At 38.2% G+C, this 22,956-nt stretch overlaps 3 protein-coding genes across 5 annotated transcripts; 2 read left to right on the top strand and 1 right to left on the bottom strand.

The window, feature by feature from the left end:
* The first annotated feature begins 385 nt into the window (after positions 1–385).
* On the top strand, positions 386–8,898 carry LOC137963716 (condensin complex subunit 2-like). 2 transcript variants are annotated; one of them, XM_068810886.1, is made up of 13 exons: positions 386–770; positions 904–1,005; positions 1,080–1,197; positions 2,028–2,101; positions 2,177–2,237; positions 2,341–2,541; positions 2,685–2,971; positions 3,077–3,221; positions 3,318–3,574; positions 3,663–3,693; positions 7,453–7,589; positions 7,714–7,824; positions 8,595–8,898. In XM_068810886.1, the coding sequence occupies exons 1-13, from the start codon at positions 507–509 to the stop codon at positions 8,787–8,789; spliced, it is 1,983 nt and encodes a 660-aa protein (XP_068666987.1). In that variant the 5' UTR covers positions 386–506; the 3' UTR covers positions 8,790–8,898. The 2 variants fall into 2 exon arrangements, with proteins under 2 accessions (XP_068666987.1, XP_068666985.1); XM_068810884.1 differs by having other exon boundaries at positions 3,077–3,227.
* Positions 8,899–11,498: 2,600 nt separating this feature from the next.
* LOC137962926 (uncharacterized) lies at positions 11,499–15,800 on the top strand. The gene is made up of 5 exons (XM_068810060.1): positions 11,499–11,783; positions 12,183–12,339; positions 12,691–12,741; positions 14,399–14,491; positions 15,608–15,800. The coding sequence occupies exons 1-5, from the start codon at positions 11,641–11,643 to the stop codon at positions 15,671–15,673; spliced, it is 510 nt and encodes a 169-aa protein (XP_068666161.1). The 5' UTR covers positions 11,499–11,640; the 3' UTR covers positions 15,674–15,800.
* Positions 15,801–16,476: 676 nt separating this feature from the next.
* Positions 16,477–22,599, bottom strand: LOC137962233 (leucine--tRNA ligase, chloroplastic/mitochondrial). 2 transcript variants are annotated; one of them, XM_068808981.1, is made up of 20 exons: positions 22,220–22,599; positions 21,843–21,987; positions 21,702–21,758; positions 21,460–21,579; positions 21,085–21,189; positions 20,706–20,929; positions 20,532–20,598; positions 20,292–20,446; positions 19,933–20,197; positions 19,670–19,864; positions 19,449–19,528; positions 18,778–18,840; positions 18,539–18,620; positions 18,316–18,393; positions 18,127–18,228; positions 17,869–18,041; positions 17,594–17,771; positions 17,341–17,418; positions 17,059–17,190; positions 16,477–16,984 (listed from the first exon to the last, which is right to left on the bottom strand). In XM_068808981.1, exons 1-20 carry the CDS (start codon positions 22,582–22,584, stop codon positions 16,751–16,753), a joined length of 2,898 nt encoding a protein of 965 aa, XP_068665082.1. In that variant the 5' UTR covers positions 22,585–22,599; the 3' UTR covers positions 16,477–16,750. The 2 variants fall into 2 exon arrangements, with proteins under 2 accessions (XP_068665082.1, XP_068665084.1); XM_068808983.1 differs by lacking the exon at positions 22,220–22,599 and having other exon boundaries at positions 21,702–21,754; positions 21,843–21,977.
* Between the last annotated feature and the right edge of the window lie 357 nt (positions 22,600–22,956).

Below are 22,956 nucleotides of genomic sequence, written 5' to 3'. Positions count from 1 at the left end.
GATGATTGAGATAGTGTTTCGTATCAAATAACTTTTCATATTAGATCAACCCTCACAAATCAAATACATAAATTAAAACGGTTATTGGTTGATCAGACGGCCATGATCAAATAGTTAAAATAGAGTTTTAGATATTTAACACCAAATAGTTTTTTACATTCGATCAGTCGTCATAAGTAAAATACATAATTAAAATAAATTTTAAGTTCTCACGTTAGAATTTGCGCCCCGATGGCGATGGCTTAGCAGTATCGTAATTATATCGAATTATGAGGTCCGTCTTAACCATGTGATTCAACAAGAGAGCGGGGATTCCCTATTCAAATGAAAAGAGGCAAATAATCAGATTCAATTCACTGAAACTGTCACCGGAGCAGAAAGAGGCTCCGGGTCTGCGTTTACAGAATTCCAGACTCAACGGTACCTCTTGCTCGACGAAACCCCTTTGTCTCACGCTCTCCGTCTCAGAACTGAAAAAAGGCTTTCTGTTTTTTTTTTTTAATAAAATGGGCGAATGCGTGACTCCTAACCTCAACAACCCAGGGAAGCAGAAAACTCCAATGGCTTCTCGTCTCCAGTCCCCTACAGGGCCTTTCTTTTTAGGTTCTAATGACGATCAGCTCGAGAGGGCACAAGCCCGCGATGCCCGTGCCGCTGCCACTCGTCGGAAATTAGTCGCTCGGCCTCCTCCGCTCGATCAATCTGATATACTGGGCAGAGACCAGGTCATGGAGCTTTTCCAGAATTGTATAAAACTAGCCAGCGAGAACGTAAGTGGCTGCCGTCTTGCCTGAATTACAACCCAGAGTCACATATTTCCATTTCGTGTCACTCGTTCTCAATCTATTGGGGTTTTCACTATGCTTTATTTGTGTGAGTCACATACAATTTTATGCGACGCAGAAAATAAATCAGAAGAACACGTGGGAACTCAGTCTCTTAGACCATCTGATCGAGATTATTAAAGTCGAAGAAGACGACGATGCGGAGACAAATTTCCAAAAGGTTGTTTGTCTTTTCGATTTCCCCAGGGTTTCGTGACCGCAAATGCTGGTGTGTTTAAATGTCTGTGTCTTCAGGCAAGTTGCACTTTGGAGGCTGGTGTCAAAATTTACTCGATGAGAGTGGACTCCGTGCACTCTGAAGCGTACAAGGTCCTTGGTGGGATCAACCGAGCCGGTCGTGAAGATGACAAAGGTTAATTTGAGTCTATATGTTTCTCCGTCTGCTTCTACGTATTATCGTCTTATCATTACAAATGAGATTATAGTTCAGAGTATTGAAACCCCTTGCGCCGTAATGCATACTCGTGTGAGAGATTCAGTGCTGTCTTTTCATAACCATTTGGGCATACAAGGTTGAATAATGTTTCCTGCATTCAATGGAATAACACGAGCACTCATTTGTGGGTAGCCGTACTCACACCAGGTTTCACTTATAATTTTCCTTACTGCATCATATGGTCTATGTAAAGCCATAAGAAACAACAACAAGGTCAAGGCCTTAAGGGCAGGTAAAATTTCCACATGTTTTGGAGGTCCTTTCAAGTCTGGAAGGAAATCAAAGCTCTGTAACTTATCGCATCAAGTTTGCTAAAAAATAGAGCTTAACGTTGTTTTTATTCCGCTCATACTCTAATATTCAAGAGTAGGTTAACTATAAAAAAAAAAAAAAAAGTAAGGTGTCTTTGGTAGCAAGATTACAAGAACAAGAACTGGGTGTGTTCCACCTTTTTTTTTTTTTTTCAACAAACGTGATTACGAGTTTAGGGTTCATAAACTTCAAATGTAGAAAAAGCATAATTTCTCAAAGAATTGGCTATTAATAGTTAATAGCAGCTGTTTCAAACATATTGACATTCAATTAACCATGTGTGTTCACCTTTGATTTGAAACTAAGAATAATTTCTTTCTTCCATGTTGATTTTATTGGTTTTGCAAGTCTTATATTCTCATAGATAAGATTACAAATAATGGACTATTTGCATTTTTTGCATGCATATCTTGATTTAGTATTTATCATTATAGAGGTTGACTTTGAGGGAGATCAAACCAACGATGTTCAAGAGGATAGTTACTCCAAGAAAAAGACAGAAAAGAAGGTTGATTGGTTTGGTTTTGCTTTAGTAGATAATCAGAACATACACTAGTTTGCTCCTAACTTTTCATACATGTAGGTGTGTCCTTTATCAACCTTGGAGTCATCCTTTGAGGCTCTTAATGTGAAGAAGTTTGATGGTAATTACTTGCTTGACTTGGATCTGTTAAAATCATCTTTCATTTGAGTTTTTGTCACTTATGAATTTTAAATGTAGTGGTTTTTTGCATGCAAGTGTTTTAGTGGCTTTTGCTGTGGATCCTCTTTATCATCAGATGTCTGCACAATTTGATGAGGGTGGAGCTAGGGGTCTCCTACTAAATAATCTTGGTGTCTATGGTGGCTGTCGAATTCTGTTTGATTCACTTGAAATGCCTGGGAAGAGTATGCCATGTGCAACAGATAGTGAAAAACCAGATGTGATTGATATTTCTTTTGCAAGAGGTTTGCTACTTTCTTTTTTTCTTTGAATGTCAGGTCTATTGCTTTATTTTCTTGCATTATGTGATTAAAGTGTTTGTGCTGATTGTATATGTATCTTAACATGATCTCTCGTTGGCTCTCATTTTTTTTTGTTTCTTTTTCAGAATGTGTTGAACAAATGATGAATTGCATTCCTGAGAGTTCTGATATCTCTCCAACTTTGAGGGACATTATTAGTCAGTTTGATGAAGATAACAGAAGACCATCCGTTATGTTATCTGTTGGCCAGCAATCTCTTGGGTTAGATGATGCAGCTGACGCTACACAACCTGAGCTGGAGTGCAATGGTTTTGACAACTGCGGTCCCTGCAGCCATGACCATGAAGCTCACACAGGGATTTTTAATGATTCCTCAACTTTTACAGACCAAAATTTTCCCAGTTCCCCTGAGGTATATTTGTTTTTTTTTTTTTTTTGAAAAGGCTGAGGTATATTTGTTTTGCTACTTGTTGGACAACCCTGGATATTCTTTAATGAATTTGGGTTACTTTTGCAGGATAAGGAAAACTACATAGTCCATGAACCTGATGTAGATGGCAGATGTGAAAATATTGCTGATTTTCTGTATTTAGGCTTGGGGTTTACTTCAAAAAAGAATGCTTGGGCAGGCCCTGATCATTGGAAATATCGCAGAGTAAAAGGTACAGGTAGTGAATTTAGTGCTGTGCATTATTTTTTCCTGTACTTTTTGTCCTGTTTCTTGAAGGTGTTTAGCTATTTGTAAGACTGTTCTGTAGGTCTGGAGCAGGATCCAAGTCCTGATAGTGGGTCAAAAGCATCATCAGAGAGACCAGGAAACAAAAGACAACAGGCTTTAGATATTGATTTTGTGCTGTCATTGGAAAAAGAAATGCCTGATATTTTTTGTCTACCTAAACATGTAAAATCATTAAAACTACCTTCAATTAGGGGTCCGTATAATACCCTACTTCCAGAAGATTGTCATTATCAGCCTGAGGATCTTGTGAAGTTGTTTATTCTGTCTGATGTCACGGTGAGGATTTTATTGGTTTGCAATCTTATTCTTAACTTTTTATCTTCCCTTGGCAATTATCTTATAGATTTTCTTGTTCTTTCTGCAGTGCCTGGCAAAGAGTGGGAAAGAATCTTCATGTAAGTTACTCTGCTCCTCGTTGCTTCATCATGGATAGTGCATAGTTACATGGAAAAACTGAACCGTTGAGTCGCTCTTCAAATTTAGGTTTCTTGTTAATCTCTGTTTCTATTTCTCTTCAATTGCATTCATTTACCAAGTACATTGTAGACAGAGCTAAAGTAATTTTTTTTTCTGTTTAAAAAATGAATATGACAGACGTGTGAAAATGATAATGAGTTCACTAAATTATTAGGCTTCAAATTGGGGTGGGTTAAATTTAGAACCACCACAAAGATGTCAGTCAGGCAAGGTTTTGAACTAAAAGACTGGGGACGACATCCACAAAAAGAAACCTTGTGGGTTTTGCTAAACCTTGACTGTGGATGTTTGACTGTGTTGGTTTAAAATCATAACTATATAAACTATACTTCATAAGACAATCTATACTGGCTTTAGTTTGCTTCTAGAGATGGTGAGATTATCCTTCTATTCCTCTTCATATACCTCTTAGATCTAACCAATGACCCTAACCATTTTAACAACGAATAGCCATTTTAACACTGATAGTACCACCTTCAATGAATTTCATGTGATCTTTCCTCTGCGTTCTCTACAGCAAGTGTAAGTGACTATTCACTGTCATAGTATGCATGTATTTCTGAGCCTCAAGGATTTATGTGTCCATTATCTTCGTGCATTACGAATGATGTTCTAAAACTTACAGGTATGTGAAGTGAGAAGAGAAAGAGATAACAAGAGGAGAGAGAAAGTTTACTGTGAAAATAATTTGGCAGAGCTTTGGGTTTAAGACGCCCCTTTCCTATTTATTCCTTAAATTATAGCAAGAATAATTTCTTGCTCCCCTTATACCCTAGGAAACGAGATTCCACAAAAAAACACTTTCTTATAAAGCTAAGAAAACTAAACTTGAATTATGACTTATAACACTCTCCCTCAAGTTGAAACATGTAGCTTCAACTTGTTAGAAATTAAGTGATGTCGTTCCCTCTCTAAGCCTAAGTTTAAACGATTTAGTCTCAGTGTGTACAACTGGTCTTGGACTTTGTTTGTATTGTGTCTTGCACGAAAAAGATTTTTTTTAAAAAAGAAGTTTGGACCAAGCTTCACCAACACTATTAGTGCAAATAGTCCCCCATTGATTAGTGTTATGAAAAGTTGTTAGCTTATAATGTTGAACAATAGACTTCATAAGTAGCTAGTAATTTTAGGATGAAACTGGGTTTAATCGTAACTTGGTAGCAAAGCAAGATGTTTGCCTATTGGGTGCAGTTTGTGTGCCACTGAGTTTGTACTCTATATATGTTGTCCATGTCTTAGGTCCGTTAGCTATAGCCTTGACGCATGGGGAGTGTTAGTGTAACAGTTCCATATAGATAAGTGTTATGAAACTTTGTTGGTTTATAAGGTTGAGAATAAGTTTCCTAAATGGCTTAGTCATTTTGGGATGAAAGCGAGCTCAATATTAACAAACACGACTGAGTTTTGTACCATGACTTTGTCAACACCATTCACTTATACTATATCTCCCCCTCAAACTGGGAACTCTCTCTTGGAGCCCCAGCTTGAACATAGTAGAAAACATTAGATTTATCTCAGTATTTACCTTTTCCATTCTCCCCGTGAGCAACACATTATCTATAGAAGTCCAACTAGGTAGTCCTTACAACTACTAGATGGCAAAGCACTAAAAAAAGCATCAAAGAGGGTTATCATAACTTTGACTAGGGGGCATAATCCTAATTGGAGGGCATACTGTAGGGTTTGGTAGAAAAATATAGGTGACACAATTTCAGACAACATGGGAGGATATTAGAAGAGAGATTCCAAAGAATCCAAATCTTAACTGTACCCAAATTGTACCATAGAAGAGTTTCTAAACTCTTAATAGGCAAAAACTTCTCGACCTCTGAAACATGACCCCCGAACAAACTTGATTGAAACTCTTCCCATACATGACAAATTCACTAGGAATCTTAATGTAAGCATTAACACCAATCACAGCCTTAGTGCATGTTCCCTCCAACTCCAAGGATGACTACCTCCCCCTTCTCCCCAACACACGCCCCCCACCAAGTGGCTGCACATGTCAGACATCATATGCTGATTCCTGAACCAAGAAGAAGTTACCTGAATATGATTGCAACCAGAGAGCTGGACAAGTTTTTAGTTTGAAGCAAAACCATACTATAGTTGGACTGTAATATATAACAATGTTGATTTCGGGCTGGAAAATTTAAGGCCAACGCCTGCAACGAGTCCTTTTCATGTGACCTGAACAACACACGTATGGGAAAAGAAGGAATTGGCCAAGTTGACCTAACTCAGTTCACTGATGAAAACTGAGCACACTTAATGTACACTTGGAACACTTTACTCCACAAGAAAGTGGGGGGTATTCTCAGAGAGCACTTAGAACACCTTGTATTCAATTTGAAAACTCATTCTCTCTGCTAGAAAAAAAAAAAAAACAGAGGAAAAGTAAGTTCTCTTCACCAGAAGCCCAAGTTAACCAGGAAATTTCTCTCCCAACTTCTGACTCCAGTGACTGCAACTCACAGGCGGAAAAGAAAAATCAATCAAGAAAAGCAATACCTGACAGCAAGACTACCAGATAGTAAATGACAGTAAACAATGGCAGAAATGCAAAACTCAGGCCTTCTGTGTTTTGCTACTGTAAAGGAACCATTCCTATTATGATTTGACACTTGGCGGAAGAAAAGAAAGTGATGCTTTTAGAAAGTGAAGGAAGAGGGGATAGAAGAAAGGCTTGCTAAGTTTGCTGCTTGCTAAGACGACTATTGCAGCATGGGCAAGTAAAGGACAAAATCATAATAGTGAGGCTTCTCACGAAAGTGCGGTTCTTGAACAAGTAGAGAAGCTTGAGCAAGAAACTTGTGCTGCAGCTTGACAGGAAGTAGAAAAGATTCAAGCAATTGGAGTTGGTATGATTTCGATCTGGTTATTGGTGGCATATTCAATGGTCATTGGTCTTAGCTTAAGGAGAACAATTGACATAGAAGTTTCCCTTAAAAGATTGAATGTTTTACATTTCTGGTCTCTTTCACAAAAAAGAACTATCTGCATTGCATTATCATTTTGGTTGGTTCCTTGTCTAAGATATGCTCTTCCCATTGTTATTTCTGCTCTTCTCATCATCATCATCATCGTCATCATAACAGTCTCTATTATTGTTATTATTATTATTATTATTCTTATTATTGTATTTTTTTCTCACTGTTATATAATGCCGAAATTTTACGTATTTTATGTTATAACAGTCTCTATAATTGTTGTTATTCTTATTCTTATTATTGTTATTATTGTATTTTTTTCACTGTTGTATAATGTTGAAATTTTATATATTTTATGTTATAATAGTCTATATCATTATTATTATTATTTTTATTATTATTTATTATTGTATTTTTTCTCACTATTGTATAATGTTGAAATTTCATGTATTTTATTTTATATAATGTCAAAGCAATTTACTGATCAAGCAATTCAAGTGGAATGAATGGAAGTACTTTTGAAGGATGCTGAACAAGCTTTGGATGAATTGAGAATCTTAATCCCAATTCTTCTGTAGAAATATGCTTTAATGTTTTGACTTTGTTGGAGTTTCATCAGCTAGTGGAATTAGACAACTATCCTTTTTTGTTGTATATTGATTGATGAAAATGTCATGTATATGGATTTCCTTCATGGTCACCTTTGCTTGTTTCCACTGTTCTCATTCTTTATTCTGTGATCAGATGAATCAGGATATCAAAGTGATTCTTATGATCCAATACCACAATGGGACCATGAAGATGACTCCAATCAGTTTGGTGAAGGAGATGTTCTGAGTGATACAGAAGACTCCAGCACTCTTGTGTCCATTCCTCGACAGGTCTTTTACCTTCTTGTCTGTTATCATTCACTCTGTTATAAATTGATTGGAGTAATATCATTAGAACTCACAATTTTCAGCAGCAAATTGTAAATTCTAATTGTTTTTTTTATTAAATATGTAGGTTAACAAAATGGAGGTTCAATATGACAAGTCATCTAAGCACGTTGATGTTCATGCATTGAAAGATACATTATGGAATTGTATGCAAGAGTTCAATCAAAAGCATGAAACAGTGAGTGCTTTCAGTTCCACCTTTCTACACATATACTTACTGTTTTTTATTATATTTGCTAGTAACTATCACATTACTGGTGAAATGCCAACTATTTGGTGAACTGTAGGAGACAAACCACTTGTTCATCATGGATTATTGGGATGCTTATAGATTGGTGACCAAATAGTCTTCATGCTACTGCATTTTCTGTTGCCTGCCCATCTGGTGAATTAGCATATTTTCTCAATGTTTATAAAAAATAGTTCCACTATTTACATAAAAAAAAAATCATTTTGCCCTGTTCCTTGTATCTCAGTCTTCCAAGAATGTTACTTAAGCCGGCAGTGACTTTACGATCTAGTTATAGCAACCAAGACGGTGCAAGTTTGTTGCACCAATACAATATGCATGCTTCAGACAACATGCACAAGGTCTAAAGTATATGCCCCTGTAAATTCCGTCTAACACCAGAGTATATTATTTATCTCAGAGGGTAAGTGCCACTCGAGCACTTGAACCTGATTTGTGATTTTTTGTTATCTCTCTTGAATTAGCTTAAGGCATAATTAATTTGGAGTCTGAAATTTATGAAAAAATCTTTTGAAACACTGTTACCCCCATTTCAGCTTCATTTTCCATATCTGTTCAAGTAGTACATTCTTAATGCCATATTCTTTTCTGCGAGATTAATCTGAGTATATAATTATCAGCCAAGTACAGGTTGATGTGTTTTCTTTGTAACTTATTGAACTATTTTATTTTACCTGGTCAAATCAAATTGTTGGCAGGGAGGTGAGCAGGAGATCTCATTCTGCAATCTTTTGAGAGAATTTCCAGTGAGCTGCACTGCAGCGGCTCCAGGAGACATATCTGTCCATCTATGTTTCATTTGTCTTTTACATTTAGCCAATGAGCATAGTCTTTCCATCCGTGACTCTACCACCTTGGACGAACTCCTCATATTCTTCCCTCAGCATTCATAGACCAGGCGGTGTCTCTGCAATTTGTAGTGTACATTTTTTAGGAGCCATCGCTCATAGATCCATGTAACCAGATCACTTTTAATCATTTTGTATTACCCATGTAATTCTACATATGCGCGTCATTTTGCCATCGTCCATCTTCCATTTTCTGGAGTCTTAAAAGCATCTTTGTTTAGACACAAGTTGTAGTTCATATTCAGTAGGTTGACTAGGCAACTAGGGATAAAAAAAAGTGAATACGGAAGGTAGCCTTCCCGGTTTGGTAAAGAATATCCGTATTGTACATGGTGGGCATGCGTCAAAAAAGGGTAATTTCTAGTAGTGATTGATGAAGTAGACGGAGTGATTATTTAAAACTCTCCATACTGGACGCAGGATTGGCGAATAAGGAGATAGTTGCAGTTGCCCTTTATTTCACTTTCAAATCTCCACCAGAAAACGAAAGGGAATCTGGTCTTCTGTTCGTTCAAAGTTTCGATCTTTTGAACGTGCTCAACATAAGCCACAGAATGGGGATTTTTCTTTGTCGAATATTCTCCAATTTAGAAGTGATCGGGTTAAATTTGTCCTTGAACCGATTCCGTTTTGTCGATGATCCAACTCGGTGCTGGGACCACCAACGCACTAACCCAAGTTTACATGTGAAGAGAACAAACCTCAAACGTAGACAAGTTCGAGTTGGCTTGACTCCATGCAACCCCAACTTCCTAGTTCCCCTCGAGGTAAAAAGTGAGGATTAGTCTCATGGACCTTATCGACCAGCGGCCATCCTGTCTCATCTTACCTGAGATAAATGTAAATTCAGGTAGCTGATCTAATCTGTCTCTTTCGTTCTCACTCTTTATTTACATCCTCAAGAGAGCTTCCGTTCCTTACCTCTTACTTGTTGTTGCCCTTAATGCATCATGGAGAAGTTTCACAAGTCTCAGTGTGCTAAGATTGTTCTCATCGTTCTTCTCCTCGTCAGTCCCCTCTTAACGCCTCGATGAGGCCCCTTTATCTCTATCTCCTTTTTAATCTCCTGATTCTCGCATTAGGTGCAGAGTCTGGAGTGCTCGGTGCCATCTCTAGGCCTCCTTCGGACGAAAGGAAACCTGCAGGAACAACTGTTTCGGCTAAGCCTCTAGATTAACGTGAGCCCATGACAGCTTCTGTGCCTAGGGTTCTGGAGGAAGAAACTGCGGAAGTGAGTATAACTTCTGCAGCTACTGAGGGCAATGTTGGTGCTACCTTAGGTCTTAGTCAGCCACCGAGTGCTGATGCTTCTGCGAAGGTAGTCCAAAGATCAGCATCAGAGAAGGCAAAGCAAGCTCCTATGATGGCTGCCAAGATTGGGCAGGTGGTGAAGAAGTGTTCCTCTATGCCGAGCCTGTTTTTCATCGACGGCTATGACGGCGATGAAGAAGCAGCCGAAGAGGACGAGGAGGAAGAAGTGGAAGAAGTGGGAGTACCTACAAAGCAAGAACTATTCGCCAAGGCCGAGAAGTTCATCTGGAATTTCCACAAACAGCTGAAGATACAGAGGGAGGATTCGTGGAAGAGAATCCACGGGCTGTACCAGGAAGCTTTGTGACTGGTTCTTCGCTTCTAAAGGGGTGATCCGTAGCCAAAGATGCGTAGCAGCTCTTACATGTCACAGTTTTCACCAGCTCTGATGTTTTACAAGTGAAGAGACGCGGTGAGCTCCTCCTTAATTTGATCTTTCTCTCAACTACCATCACTGCATGTCGGAAGGCGATGGAGTTCCTGCTCAACGTACTCGTGGGGGGAAATTTCTCTCGATCGTTGCTACTCATGATGGCAGGCTCTCGTTGTCAAGTAAACAAAGCTCTCACTATAGCATTCTGATCCATGATTGTAGTTTCTTGTGTTTGGTAATTACATGTAAAAACTAAATTAATCAACTTCTGCTTTCTTTTCAAATAAGCATGAAGCGTGCAGAACTCCTCTTTGGCGAGAGAGCAGGAAAAATGCAAACCCAATTCGTGGTAAGGAAGATTTGCATGTATTTCATCTTTGTTCAGCAATTTCCACCTATCACTAAATTAAGAGGACATATATCCATATTTTCTACTGAAAAGAGTTGCCAGATTTGATATTCGACATGTTTGAATGTGTTTGTGTCAAGGTCTTTGGTACCTTGACAAGTGGAATGCCCTACAATATCTATACATAATTCCCTTTTTTTTTGTTCTTTTTAAACATTACTCCCCCCTAAAAATCAAAGAATCGTATCACATCCACTGCTAATTAAATCAAACATATTGTCATCAGGATAAGTGGAAAGATTGCTACAAATTTCCGACATTATCTTCTTCTTTAATTTTCTTCCTTGCTTCTGGATCCTGTTAAAACGATTCTTGCCAGCAGGAGAAAGAACCCAAGTTAACGTCTACGGTGCACAAAATTGGTAGACAGGACGAACTTTCCGTCATTCTTGCTTCATGGGCTAGTTGAGATTACGTTAGTTCTCCGAAATTACCATGTAAGATTCCTCTAGCAAACTGTCGCGGTGACCCCTCCTGTTTTTCGGTTAAATTCACGGATGAATAAGACTGATAAAAGTTAAGGGCGCTTTCGGTAAACGGTTGCGGTTGGTTGGGCTGACGCCTGACGGCACGCGCCCGCCATCGACCAATACTGTTATTGATTTATTACATTGAAAACCTGAGTTAAATAAATCAATGCAAAACTTGGAGGGATCTCATTGAAAACGTGGGCATCAGCTATCAACCATTCTACAGTCGACATTTTACGCCACAAACAGCGCTACTCCGGAGGCGAGAGAGGTGAGGAGGAGGACAGGGAAGTCGAATATTGTTGGAGTTAGTAAAAGAGATAGGACGATTTCATGGACGAAGTGCGGACTGTCGGGGATGCCTTCTCATCTCGTTCGCTGCCGTCTCCTACACCTTCCATGTTTACGAGTCTTCCTCTCGTCTCTGCATTTCTTGCATTCACGATCGCTCAATTCCTTAAGATGGTCATCTCCTGGTGAGTGATATTTGAGAGAAACGAAACCTTTCCATCGGGTTACTGCTTCTACACCCAGCTCTATGATGGTTCCAGCTGTCCTGCGACTGCGGGGATGTATGAATCGAATCCCCTTTTTAATCCATTATGAATCTAGGTTGCATTTGGATGACTTAAAGTATTATAATCCAGGGTGTAGACAAGTTTAAACTATGGAATGGAATTCATTGTGTTATTCCTCGTGAATTCATCTTCCTTGCTTGGTTTCCAGACATCCAGTTGGCAGCCTCGTTGCCCATCCTTCGGGAACATCTAATTTCTCAATATCATATAGGGTCCTTACTGTGGAAGTTTGAAATTTATATCTTATTTTTTGTTTCTCTCTGATTTACGTATTCAGCGAGTGCCCTAGAGTTGCAGGTACAAAGAGAAGAGATGGGATTCTAAAAGGTTGCTTGGATCTGGCGGAATGCCCTCGTCTCATTCAGCGATTGTGACTGCTCTTGCTGTAGCTATCGGTTTTCAAGAAGGGACTGGAGGCTCAAGCTTTGCGCTCGCCGTGGTTTTGGCTGCTATTGTATGTATCCACTAACCAGGTCCTTTCTGTTCTTTTGCCGTAAAGATTTTGGGGGTTAATAGGATATAGAATGCCTCAATGAACATCGTTCCCAATTCTCTAGTAATGTATTTTCTAAATATATTATTCCATGATTTTTTCATTCATGATTATCAATTAATTTGATATTGCTTTATCTTGGCTCTGCTTCCTTGCTGTCATGGATTATTGAATGTTGACATTTGATTGCAGACTTTGCATACAACAACTGATAACCTGATCTAATTTGGTTCAGTCGCCCCTCTTTTGTTATTGTTCCCTGTTTTTGCAGAGATCGGTTGTTGCTTTTTACCATTTTTTAAATGTTTGCAGGTCATGTACGACGCATCTGGGATTAGATTGCATGCTGGCAAACAAGCTGAGGTATGTACTTCCTTCAGAGATATGTCTCAGTTCTTCTGGGTAAAAAAAGTATCAGCAATATGCGTATGAGTTCTATCAGTCTCTGTACTTGTTTGTGCGTGTATGTGTTCAGAATTTCTCCCAATGAATTGACTCATTCAAGAAAAAGATGAAATGAAATAAAAATAATGAAAAGAGACATTCTAATGGCATTGCCATGTGTGTTGTGGTATGTTATAAATTTCACAAATTCTTACGTGATCCCAGTTGTACTTAATCAGTGTAAGTTGTTGTAATTGGTAAGAACTCTAAACTCGTGGAAGTCATTCATCAGCTTCAGCCATTAAAACGTTGGTCCTGACATTCAGATCTGAGGTGACAGGACCTGATCTTCAGTACTAATGTAAGACATCTTTTTTGTTTGCTTACCGGACTCTCTTGAGTGCTCAACTAGTTCTTTTTGCCAGGACTAGACACCTTTTGATTCTAGATAAAACTTGTATCAAGGATCCCATCTATTTTCTGGCTATCCGAGTTTCAAATAGGCTCCTTTTGTTATCACTTGTTCCAACAGCCTATGTAGAAAGTCAGATGTATCAAGATGAAAAAAAGAGGTTGATGTTAGTACAAGTGCTGGGTAAATTCCCTTCATTGTAATTTTGGGACTTGGATGTAAGACAAGGTTATAGAAAGAACGAGACTGTGTCTAGTTTCATGCCTATTAGCTGTGTGTTAATGATGAAGAGAGAAATGCCTCATTATCAAAATAACTACATTTCAATATGTTCAGTAGGTCTTCATTAATCTTGCACAAGAATCAAGCCTTCAAGTTCATGTGCTTTTCAGCAGAGCTTGTCTCATGTCCAATTCATTTTGATGATTCACTTGGTCTGCATTGTGTTGGTAGAGCATGCAAATCCCATAGTTTCAGTTGATTTTAATTGAAAATGCGATTCAAAAGAGAGTTGATTTTCACTAACAAGTTATTTGAAAGTTGTAGTTTCACTTAATGGTTTGATCTTTCCTGATTGAATTTTACACAAAGTATTTTATGTGAAGGTTGCCCATAATAGATAATACTGTAATACTTAGCAACTGAGAACATTCAGGGAATATAGAATTAAACCAATGATGCTTCAAGTGGGGTAGATGCAGGCTCATCTTATATAGAGAAGGTTTCTAGAGTCTTGTCAGGTATCACTTTGGGCTAGAGCTTCTGAGAGCTAATTTTGATCAGTTCTTAGTTGTATCACTTTGCAGGATTTGGATATAATGATATATCTTTTTACTGCTCTTTTTTTAGTCTATATTTTGGTGAGGCTGTTTGTAGAAGAGTTGTCTACAAAATATACCATTTGGGAATAACAAATTTGCATTCACTCCCTCTGAAATAGCTCTTTATATGCATTCCACTAGACAATTTGGAATATTACAAACATCTCTTAACATTATATTTCTGCTGGTTAACTTATACAAAGACAAAGAGAAATATGAAAAACTACTTGATATGTATTGTGAATATGAAAAAATCACTTGAAAATATCTCATGTATCTGCACTCTATTGTATACATATTCAGGTTATTTATATAGGATGTGTATTCTAATCTATAAAAATGTAATTTCAGATGCTCATCCATATGCTACATTGATTTTTCTTGTATATGATATTGATTACAGGTGCTAAATCAGATAGTATGTGAGTTGCCTGCGCAACACCCTTTGTCTAATGTCCGACCTTTACACGAACTACTCGGTCATACTCCATTTCAGGTTTGTTATGGACATTGTGTTTACTGTTGCTACATCCTCTCTTAAAATATGTTTCTTTTCATTCTTGAGTTTGTATTATTTCGTGGACAAATATTAAGCCCATCTTGGACTGCTAAACCAATTGTCTGCCAATAGCTGACTCTGAATTTCCATTAGCTAGGTCCTTTAATTGAGAAAGGATCTATTGGACAAAGTGGCATATAATTCTTGCTCACAAGGTTGACATGCTAATAGCCTTATAGTCTCGAATTTGCTTTAGATGATACTAAGAAAAGTGATAGACTTCGGTACCTATTTATCATGTTGCATTCCGTATGAGCATGCAGGCATTCAGACATCCTCAAATCTCGGTGTAATTGCTAGCATTACTTGAAATAATACTGCTGTATTTGCATCAACTACTTGTCAAACATTTACAATAAACTCTCCAAGATGGTGGCCTTATCTTAGTGATTGTATTTTTATAGGCTAGAACTTAAATATTTTGAAAGTACAAAAAATAGTTAAAAACTTTGATATTGGTGTTAGTTAATGTAGCATTAGAAGTTGTGGGAGGTGCAACAATAATATGGACAGTCCCGAGATAAGCAAATTTTGTGGCCGATAATTTGGCCAAGAAGGGAGTTTCCTTGCAATCTCTTGTTGTTAGGGGTTAGTTCCCATTTTTTCTTTGGTTCTCTTAATAAAATCAACTTTTATAAAAAAAAAAAAAAACAATAAGGACGGGGACACTAAAAAGTTTTAAAAAAAGTAAAAAGCCAAATTTAGCAAAGGACCTTTAGGTTGATCTTGAAGCAAAATGTTTATGTTACGCACCCTGAGTATTAACTAAATACGTGATGAAGGTGATGGCTGTGAACACCTCAACCTCAAGGTGAACTTCAAGAACAGTTATGCACATTTTTATGTATCTACCTTCTTCCAGTATCAGAAAATTGTAGAAGTTGTTGGCCTGCAACTTCTCGACCCAGCCCTCTCAGATTTACATTTCTGATGTTCCGCATTCTCCATTATCTACGAGTGTCATTTTCTAGTTGTTCTGTTCATGGTTAGACATACTGATGCTTTTGCTTAGTGATATATTTATGTATTCCATATGAATTCTGTTGTGAACAGGTAGCAGCAGGTGGTCTATTAGGATGTATTGTGTCCTTTCTGATGAAAAACTCATTACCTGCTTGAGATTGTTGAGGGGATGCCAAAGGTTGGATATGTATTTTGTAAGGATGGTCTTTGTAGCCACTTGTATATATATTTTTGGTTGAACAGCGTCCCATTTAGTAGTGGAATTTCATCTTTATTTGCCGCATCTATTCCTTTCTGTTTATTTTTGCAGCTTGCTTCTACATCAGGCATATGTCAGTACCAGCTTCCATTACCTAATCGTTTTGGACTTGCTGAGACTGCATAGATATTATATTTTTGGCCAAGTAAAGAGATGTTTCCAAAATGAGGTTGTGGTTGTACTGGGAGCATCCACTCAGCTCAGTGTGTGCTAGTTTCGTATCTTATCATGAGTTGGCTTTGACTAGGTTAAGTAGGAGCTATCATTTTCATGAGCAGGATCTGGCTGATCATGGCTTGCTGAATCTGCTTAGTTCAGATCATTTAGAGTTTGTTTCCAACAGTAACTTCTCAATTACCTGTAAGAGGACGCGCTGATAATCTTTTTAAACTTTTAAATCATTATCTTGCATCTAGACTCATCTCCTTTCTCCAGTGGCGCAGCAGAGATCAGGTGGGTTGAAGTAAAAGGTTGAGATCTTTCTCTTGTTAGGATGTTTTGCTGTGCAGAAAATTTTGTTTCTACCATGGCAAAGCATTTTTTTAACCAATTGTACACGATAGTTTATTTATAAGGTAGCGTTTCTTTTCCTTAGATATCATAATTTGGTCCACTTTCCCCTACTCTTAGCATAGCAGGGAAAAGGCGGGTTGAGTGTTCAAAGGAAAAGTCATATAAAAGAATTGCTTTTATCCATCAATTCATACTATTACGATTCGAAAGTCGAAACTTCAAATTTCCCTCCGTTTTCAGCCAAACAATGTTCGAGAAATCGGCTTGGCGGATTCTGCTCACTAAAATCTCGAAGCTCTCAAGGTTTTCTGAAGAGATACAAAGCCAATGCCAATTTGGCGGAGCTTGGGCTCTTTACTAGGATAATGAAACAGAATGCAACAAACAGCTATTGGAGATCAGCAGTTTTGACTTGAGAGCCATAACCTGCAGACCAATGAACGGGGCAAGTAAACTGCAGCTTATCGAGCAACCTTGGGTTGCTCCAAGATGACATTCAGGATTCTACCAGGAACATAGATGCTCTTCTTTATTGTCCTCCCAGCCAAATACCGAGCAAGTTTTTCATCTAAAGATGCTAATTTCAAAGCTTCATCACCAGTGCATGTCTTTTCCACTTGGATAGTGCCCCTCGTTTTCCCATTGATCTGAATGGGTAGAACAACTAGCGTCTCTTCCAAGAATTCTGCCTGTGCCTGCAACCAGTGAAACATATAGAAAGATGGGTATAAGTGGCATTTTGCTACTTGATAAAAAGTGTCATCTGTACCTCTGGAAAAGGCTCGTATGCCAATGAAGCTGAGTGCCCTAACCGAGACCAAAGTTCCTCAGCCAAGTGAGGTGCATAAGGTGAGAGCAACAAAAGAAATGGTTCAATGATTGACCTTGGCTGCTTATCCCACTGAAGGCATTAATTAAAATTGTATATGAGATACCATGCAAGAGTTAAACCACATCAGGGATTAGTACAATTAGCGTAACATGCATACGGCTTTTTAATACTCTGAACGCATAACTAAGACAAAACAAATGAAAGAACATTATCAACAACCTTATATGCTGCATTAATAAACTCCATCATTGCAGAAATGCCTGTATTAAATCTCGTCTCTTGAATTTCCTCTGATACCTGCAACTTCACAACAAGTTATATTCAGACACATCTTATGGATGTATCATGGAAACAAAATCTAAACCAAAATTGATGTCCTTAACACTAATACCTGATTTAGAAAGATCCAAACACAAACAGAGTATTATTCATTCTAATACTTGAAGTTTAAATGTTCATAAAAGGACTTGACCTTTGCAATGCATTTGTGAAGGGAACGAAGTTGTTCCAAAGTAGGTTTGTCATCAGTTACAACTGTTCCATCTTCATATGATCCATCAGGCAATGGAGAACCAACAATAAGCCTCCAGGTTCTGCCAAGGAAGCGATGGACCCCTTCAATACCACTGGAACTCCATGGTTTAGAATCTCTATGAAGTTAAGAGGGGAAGGTTAATCAGTGAATCAATTATGAACTAACTAATACATTCAGTGATGAAATTGAAGACTTGAATGAAAGAGGATTACCTTAGCGGCCCCATGAACATTTCGTACAGACGAAGAGAATCTGCACCATATTCTGATACAACATCATCAGGATTTACAACATTTCCCCTACTCTTACTCATCTTATGGGCTCTTGCAATCACACGAATACTTGGATTATCTTTCAGCACAAAGGAATCACCAGACTTCATTACCTAATTGACAGATCATAGCCATTTGACATAAGAATGAGCCAACAGAAGAAGTTCAAGAATTGATTTGGAAAAAAATCATAAAAACCTTTTCCTCAGGCACCCTTCCCTGAGAAAATTCACTAGCAGCACCAGAAGAGTCAACGGATACCAATTGCCCTTCTGCATCTCTGCATATTGTATACTCAACCTGAGGATTATGTATTAGAAGATCATATTCATTGATTATCACAAAATGAAAAGGAAAAAAATGCATAAATAGATTCCTGATACTCACTTCTCCAAGTATAAGTCCCTGATTTATGAGACATTGGAAAGGTTCTTTTGTGGAAACGATACCTATGTCATAAAGAACCTGAGAGAGCAGTTTTGCAGCAGGTATTAGTTTGCAAGATGTCCCTAACAAACTTTAGTTCAGGACTAAAAATATTTAACAGAGATTTCCTAACAAATTTATTGATTATATTTGTTTCTAAAACTTAAACTTATTGAAGCACAACCTTGTGCCAAAACCTAGCATATAGCAAATGAAGAACAGAATGTTCAGCACCGCCTACATAAATATCAACAGGACCCCAATACCTGTACATAAGAACATACAGTAGAAAATTGAGACATCAGTATACAAAATACTCTAACATCCAAGTTGACCCTTAGTTGAAAAAACACAGGAGAAAATGTTGCACAAACTATGCAATGAACAAATCAGAAGAGAAAGCAAATGGGAAGCTGTAAATACATTTCTTTTGACTTATCCACCAAAGCTTTTGAATTCTTTGGGTCCATGAATCTCAGATAGTACCTGCATGAAAATTCCACAGATGACCTTAAATTTCTGAGATACAACTCACAGGTCTACAGTGTAGTTATCAGGGGCATTTTTCATATTGGAACTACAAATAATACTGGTGAGCGCACCTTCCCTTTGATAGACACTCTTCTCTAAAAGTATTATTTTCAGCAGGGAAAAAAATGGGAAAATGGGAAATAGTTAAATGGGAAAAAAAATCTTATTCCAAATTTTGAGTGATCCAAGATGTCCTCAGTACTGCTATCATTTAGAGGCGTAACTCATCATACAATCAAATTTCTGAGTCCTTAAACTTTTCATAAGCAGAAACATATAATTACTTTCCAGTAGCAGCAAGGTCTTACCATCAATCCTTGGAGGAAACTTTTATAAATACCTCAAGTAAGATTTCTTGTCGGTATATGTTTGGGCTCAATATTTAACATTTAGTTTCCCTTAATTTTGTATTACCAGCTAAAAAGATAATTTTTTGTTTTCATGGCAGAAGAGTATTTAAAAGTGACAAGCTACTGCAAAAGATAAGAATAAGACACGCCACAGCATGACAAACACTAAAAGGCAAGTATAAAGATTAAGCAAATAAAGATGAAGCAAATTACCAGCAAGAACCAGCCCATTGAGGCATTGTACTCGTTTCTCTTGTAGCCGGATTTCCAGAAACAGGATCAATGATTTTAACCTATAAATATATAGAAGCTGAAAGAGGTCAGAGATTGGAGCACACCAATGAAACCAAACATCCCAAAAATGCATTTGAAAAGATTAAGAAGGGACAAGAAAAGAAGATTCAGACATGAATAAAAGTACCATAAGTACATACCCAGTTAAGTGCCTTTGCTAATGGAGGCTCCCCTGTCCCTGTGGGAGCGAAATCATCCAATTCAGGAAGGGTCAAGGGTAATTCACTATCTGGAAGGGGAGCTATTTCACCAGTATCATCAAGGAAAATAACCGGGAAAGGTTCACCCCAATAACGTTGTCTTGCAAAAAGCCAGTCTCTCAACTTGTAGTTCACCTAATCAAGGGAAAGTTATATATGATGCAACGTATACTGAAAAAGAATCATGTGCAAAACCACACTACCTTTTTCTTTCCATGTCCAGTACTTTCAGCCCAACCAATGACTTTATTAGCAGCTTCTTTATTAGGAAAGCCATTTATATCAAGCCCAGATGCAGCACTAGATGAATTTATCATAATACCTTCTCCTGAATATGCTTCTCCAGTCTTATTGCAACTTGTATCTTCAGGAGCTACTACCCAACGAACAGGAATGTCATACTTCATGGCAAACTCATAGTCACGTGAATCGTGTGCAGGTACAGCCATTATTGCTCCAGTGCCATAACTGTAGAAACAAAAAAAAAAAAAAAAGACAAGCATACTTTTCAAGGTTGCAGAAATCTAAAAGAACATAAGCACCCAAAAAAAAAAAAACAAACCTTCCCAAAACATAATCTGCCACCCATATTGGAATGGCTTCACCAGTAGCCGGATTCCTAGCATAAGAACCACTAAAAACACCAGTTTTTTCCTTCTGGAGTTCTGTTCTTTCAAGTTCACTTTTCATTGATGCTTGACCGATATACTCTTCCACCTGCATTTATATTTTGTCATCTTTTATGTAGAGGTAGGTCTTCCACAGATATAAATAAAACAAGAAGAAAGGCCGGAGAACATACAGATGTGCTTTGGGGTTCAGAAACTAGACGTGGTAACAAGACATGTTCAGGTGCAATGACAAGGTACCTGCCACACAGAAATCAGAAGAAATTGTCAACTGCCGCCTGAAGAACAAATTAAATACAGCTTAAAACTTCCCACATGGACGATCAAGAGAGAACTGAATCTCATACATTGCTCCAAAAATAGTATCTGGTCTGGTAGTAAAAACGGTCAACTTTAAACCTTGATCATTTCCATTCAAATCAAGAACTGGAAATTCCATCTCAGCACCTTCAGATCGACCTATCCAGTTCCTCTGCATTTCCTTAATGCTCTCTGGCCAATCAAGTTCATCCAAGTCCTCAAGAAGGCGATCAGCATATGCGGTAATCTTGAGCATCCACTGACGCATTGGCTGTTTGATAGGAAAAAGAATGTGACCACGTACTAGTTCGAAGAAGCAAACCCTTTAAGAGAAACAGGAAACTATCTTCTTAAGGTGGATCACCAAGTTTATTTATTACTATAAAATCTATGAAACAAGCATTCAAATGGCCTAGCACAACTAACCTTCCTCACAACTGGGTGTCCCCCTCGCTCACTAACACCGTTCACCACTTCTTCATTGGCCAAAACAGTACCAAGTGCAGGGCACCAGTTAACAGGTACTTCAGCCTAAAGCAATGAGCTCAAAAAATTAGATGTAATTGACGGACTAGCAAAAAGAACAGGGGTATGGTAAGCTACACACTAATGAGCAAAAACCAAAAAAGAAAAGAATGCCTATTGGTGCGAGGAAATGAATCATAAAATTCAGACAAAATATCAAATATATAAAAGCCAAACTTAGCCCTCACATTAGAAGAGGAATTGTCAAGATCTAGTAATCAAACTGAGTTACCAAAAAAAATAGTAACTAAACTAGGTCACAAACCTATGCACAACCTGATATGCAAGTCCTCTCTTCAACAGCTGGAGGAAGATCCACTGCGTCCATTTGTAATACTCTGGTTCTGTTGTAGAAATTTCACGGTCCCAATCATAAGAGAAGCCTAAGGACTTGAGCTGAAAGGGAACAACATAAATTAACTACAAACTAGAAGAAAATGATTATCAAACAGTAATACTGTAGGTATTATTTCACTTCAAAGTATAACAACTAAAGAAAATACAGGAAAATGAAGAACCTGACAGCGGAAGCGTTCAATGTTTTTCATAGTTGTCACTTTAGGATGTGTTCCTGTCTATACATAGAAGAAAAGAAGGTATTATTGTAGGAAGTTAAACTAGCCCATAAGCAATCCATTACATATTGGAGTTCAGCAAACCTGGATAGCATACTGCTCCGCAGGAAGGCCAAACGCATCCCATCCCATTGGATGTAAAACGTTAAAACCTTTCATCCTTTTGTATCTGGCAAGAATATCAGTCGCAGTGTACCCTAGAGGATGACCAACGTGCAATCCAGCACCACTGCATATTTCGGTTATAGCCAGAGATATCAATAATGATTTTAAAATATATAATGAGATTATTACAGAAAATACAACCCCCACCAGAGAAAAGCCCAACAGAAGACCACCCTGAAACCCCTCTAGATTTAAAGTGATGAGGAGTTCATTTAACTGAAAATTTTAAAGTCCATCACTTTCAACACAGATGAATCCTATTTTTGTTTTCAGGAAAATGAATGATCGATGAAAACCTGGGATAAGGGAACATGTCGAGTATGTAGAACTTGGGTTTCGAAGTGTCAATTTCGTCCGGAGTTCTAAAGGTTCCGTACTCCTCCCAGTAGTGCTGCCACTGTGGCTCAATTTCGCTGAAGGGATAAGCGGTTCTCTGCTGTTTCTCGACATTATATTCCTCCTTTCCTCCGGCGCTGCTGCTGCTGCGCTCTCTACCATGATTATTACTACTAAAACAACAAACTTGAAGACGGAAAAGTGGAAGTGCAGTTTGAGCGATGAGCTTGATGTTGGTGACCCGCACGCTTACACCATAGTGGCGCAAAGGTGAAGGAAGCAGTGACGCATGCTTTTGCAATTGAATTTGAGCTTGAGCTTGCATCCTCGGCTAAAGTGGAACGGGAGGAGTAGCGGCAGGTGCGGATGGAGGGAAAGAGAAGAAGATAACGAGAAGCGCGAAACTCTATCCATCGGTTCAAGGGAAGCGTGGGCGTAAAATTGTTACGAACTTTCGGTCCGGTTCGAAATCTGAAGTAGAACGAAGAGCATGCTTTGGAAATTCTGTACTGGTTAACTAATTATTACACTCAGCGTGATCATTTACCTGATTGCAACTTTGATTACCCTATGATCGGTTTAATTTACCTTTTCCTTCTGCAGCTGATGGGGTTTACGTCAAAAGCCATTAGACAATTTGAACTACGTTGTACTAACCAAATGACAGCCTACCGTTCAAATGGTAAAGTTCTTCCCT

This window comes from Aristolochia californica, unplaced genomic scaffold, assembly GCF_029961685.1.
Source record: "Aristolochia californica isolate CCGP_79_NKW_82.1479 unplaced genomic scaffold, dmAriCali1.0.hap1 SCAF_4, whole genome shotgun sequence".
Classification (NCBI taxonomy): Eukaryota; Viridiplantae; Streptophyta; class Magnoliopsida; order Piperales; family Aristolochiaceae; genus Aristolochia; species Aristolochia californica.
This window is presented reverse-complemented; position numbering and strand designations above follow the sequence as displayed.

Coding starts and splice junctions, on each gene's coding strand:
- LOC137963716 (XM_068810884.1), top strand. CDS start 507: ATGGGCGAATGCGTGACTCCTAACCTCAACAACCCAGGGAAGCAGAAA. Junction 3,228..3,317: donor TCGCAGAGTAAAAGGTACAG/GTAGTGAATTTA, acceptor ACTGTTCTGTAG/GTCTGGAGCAGGATCCAAGT. Junction 3,694..7,452: donor GAGTGGGAAAGAATCTTCAT/GTAAGTTACTCT, acceptor TTCTGTGATCAG/ATGAATCAGGATATCAAAGT.
- LOC137962926 (XM_068810060.1), top strand. CDS start 11,641: ATGGACGAAGTGCGGACTGTCGGGGATGCCTTCTCATCTCGTTCGCTG. Junction 11,784..12,182: donor CTTAAGATGGTCATCTCCTG/GTGAGTGATATT, acceptor CTAGAGTTGCAG/GTACAAAGAGAAGAGATGGG. Junction 12,340..12,690: donor CCGTGGTTTTGGCTGCTATT/GTATGTATCCAC, acceptor AAATGTTTGCAG/GTCATGTACGACGCATCTGG.
- LOC137962233 (XM_068808981.1), bottom strand. CDS start 22,584: ATGCAAGCTCAAGCTCAAATTCAATTGCAAAAGCATGCGTCACTGCTT. Junction 21,759..21,842: donor CGGAGCAGTATGCTATCCAG/GTTTGCTGAACT, acceptor TTCTATGTATAG/ACAGGAACACATCCTAAAGT. Junction 18,841..19,448: donor CAATGGGCTGGTTCTTGCTG/GTAATTTGCTTC, acceptor ATTTTCATGCAG/GTACTATCTGAGATTCATGG.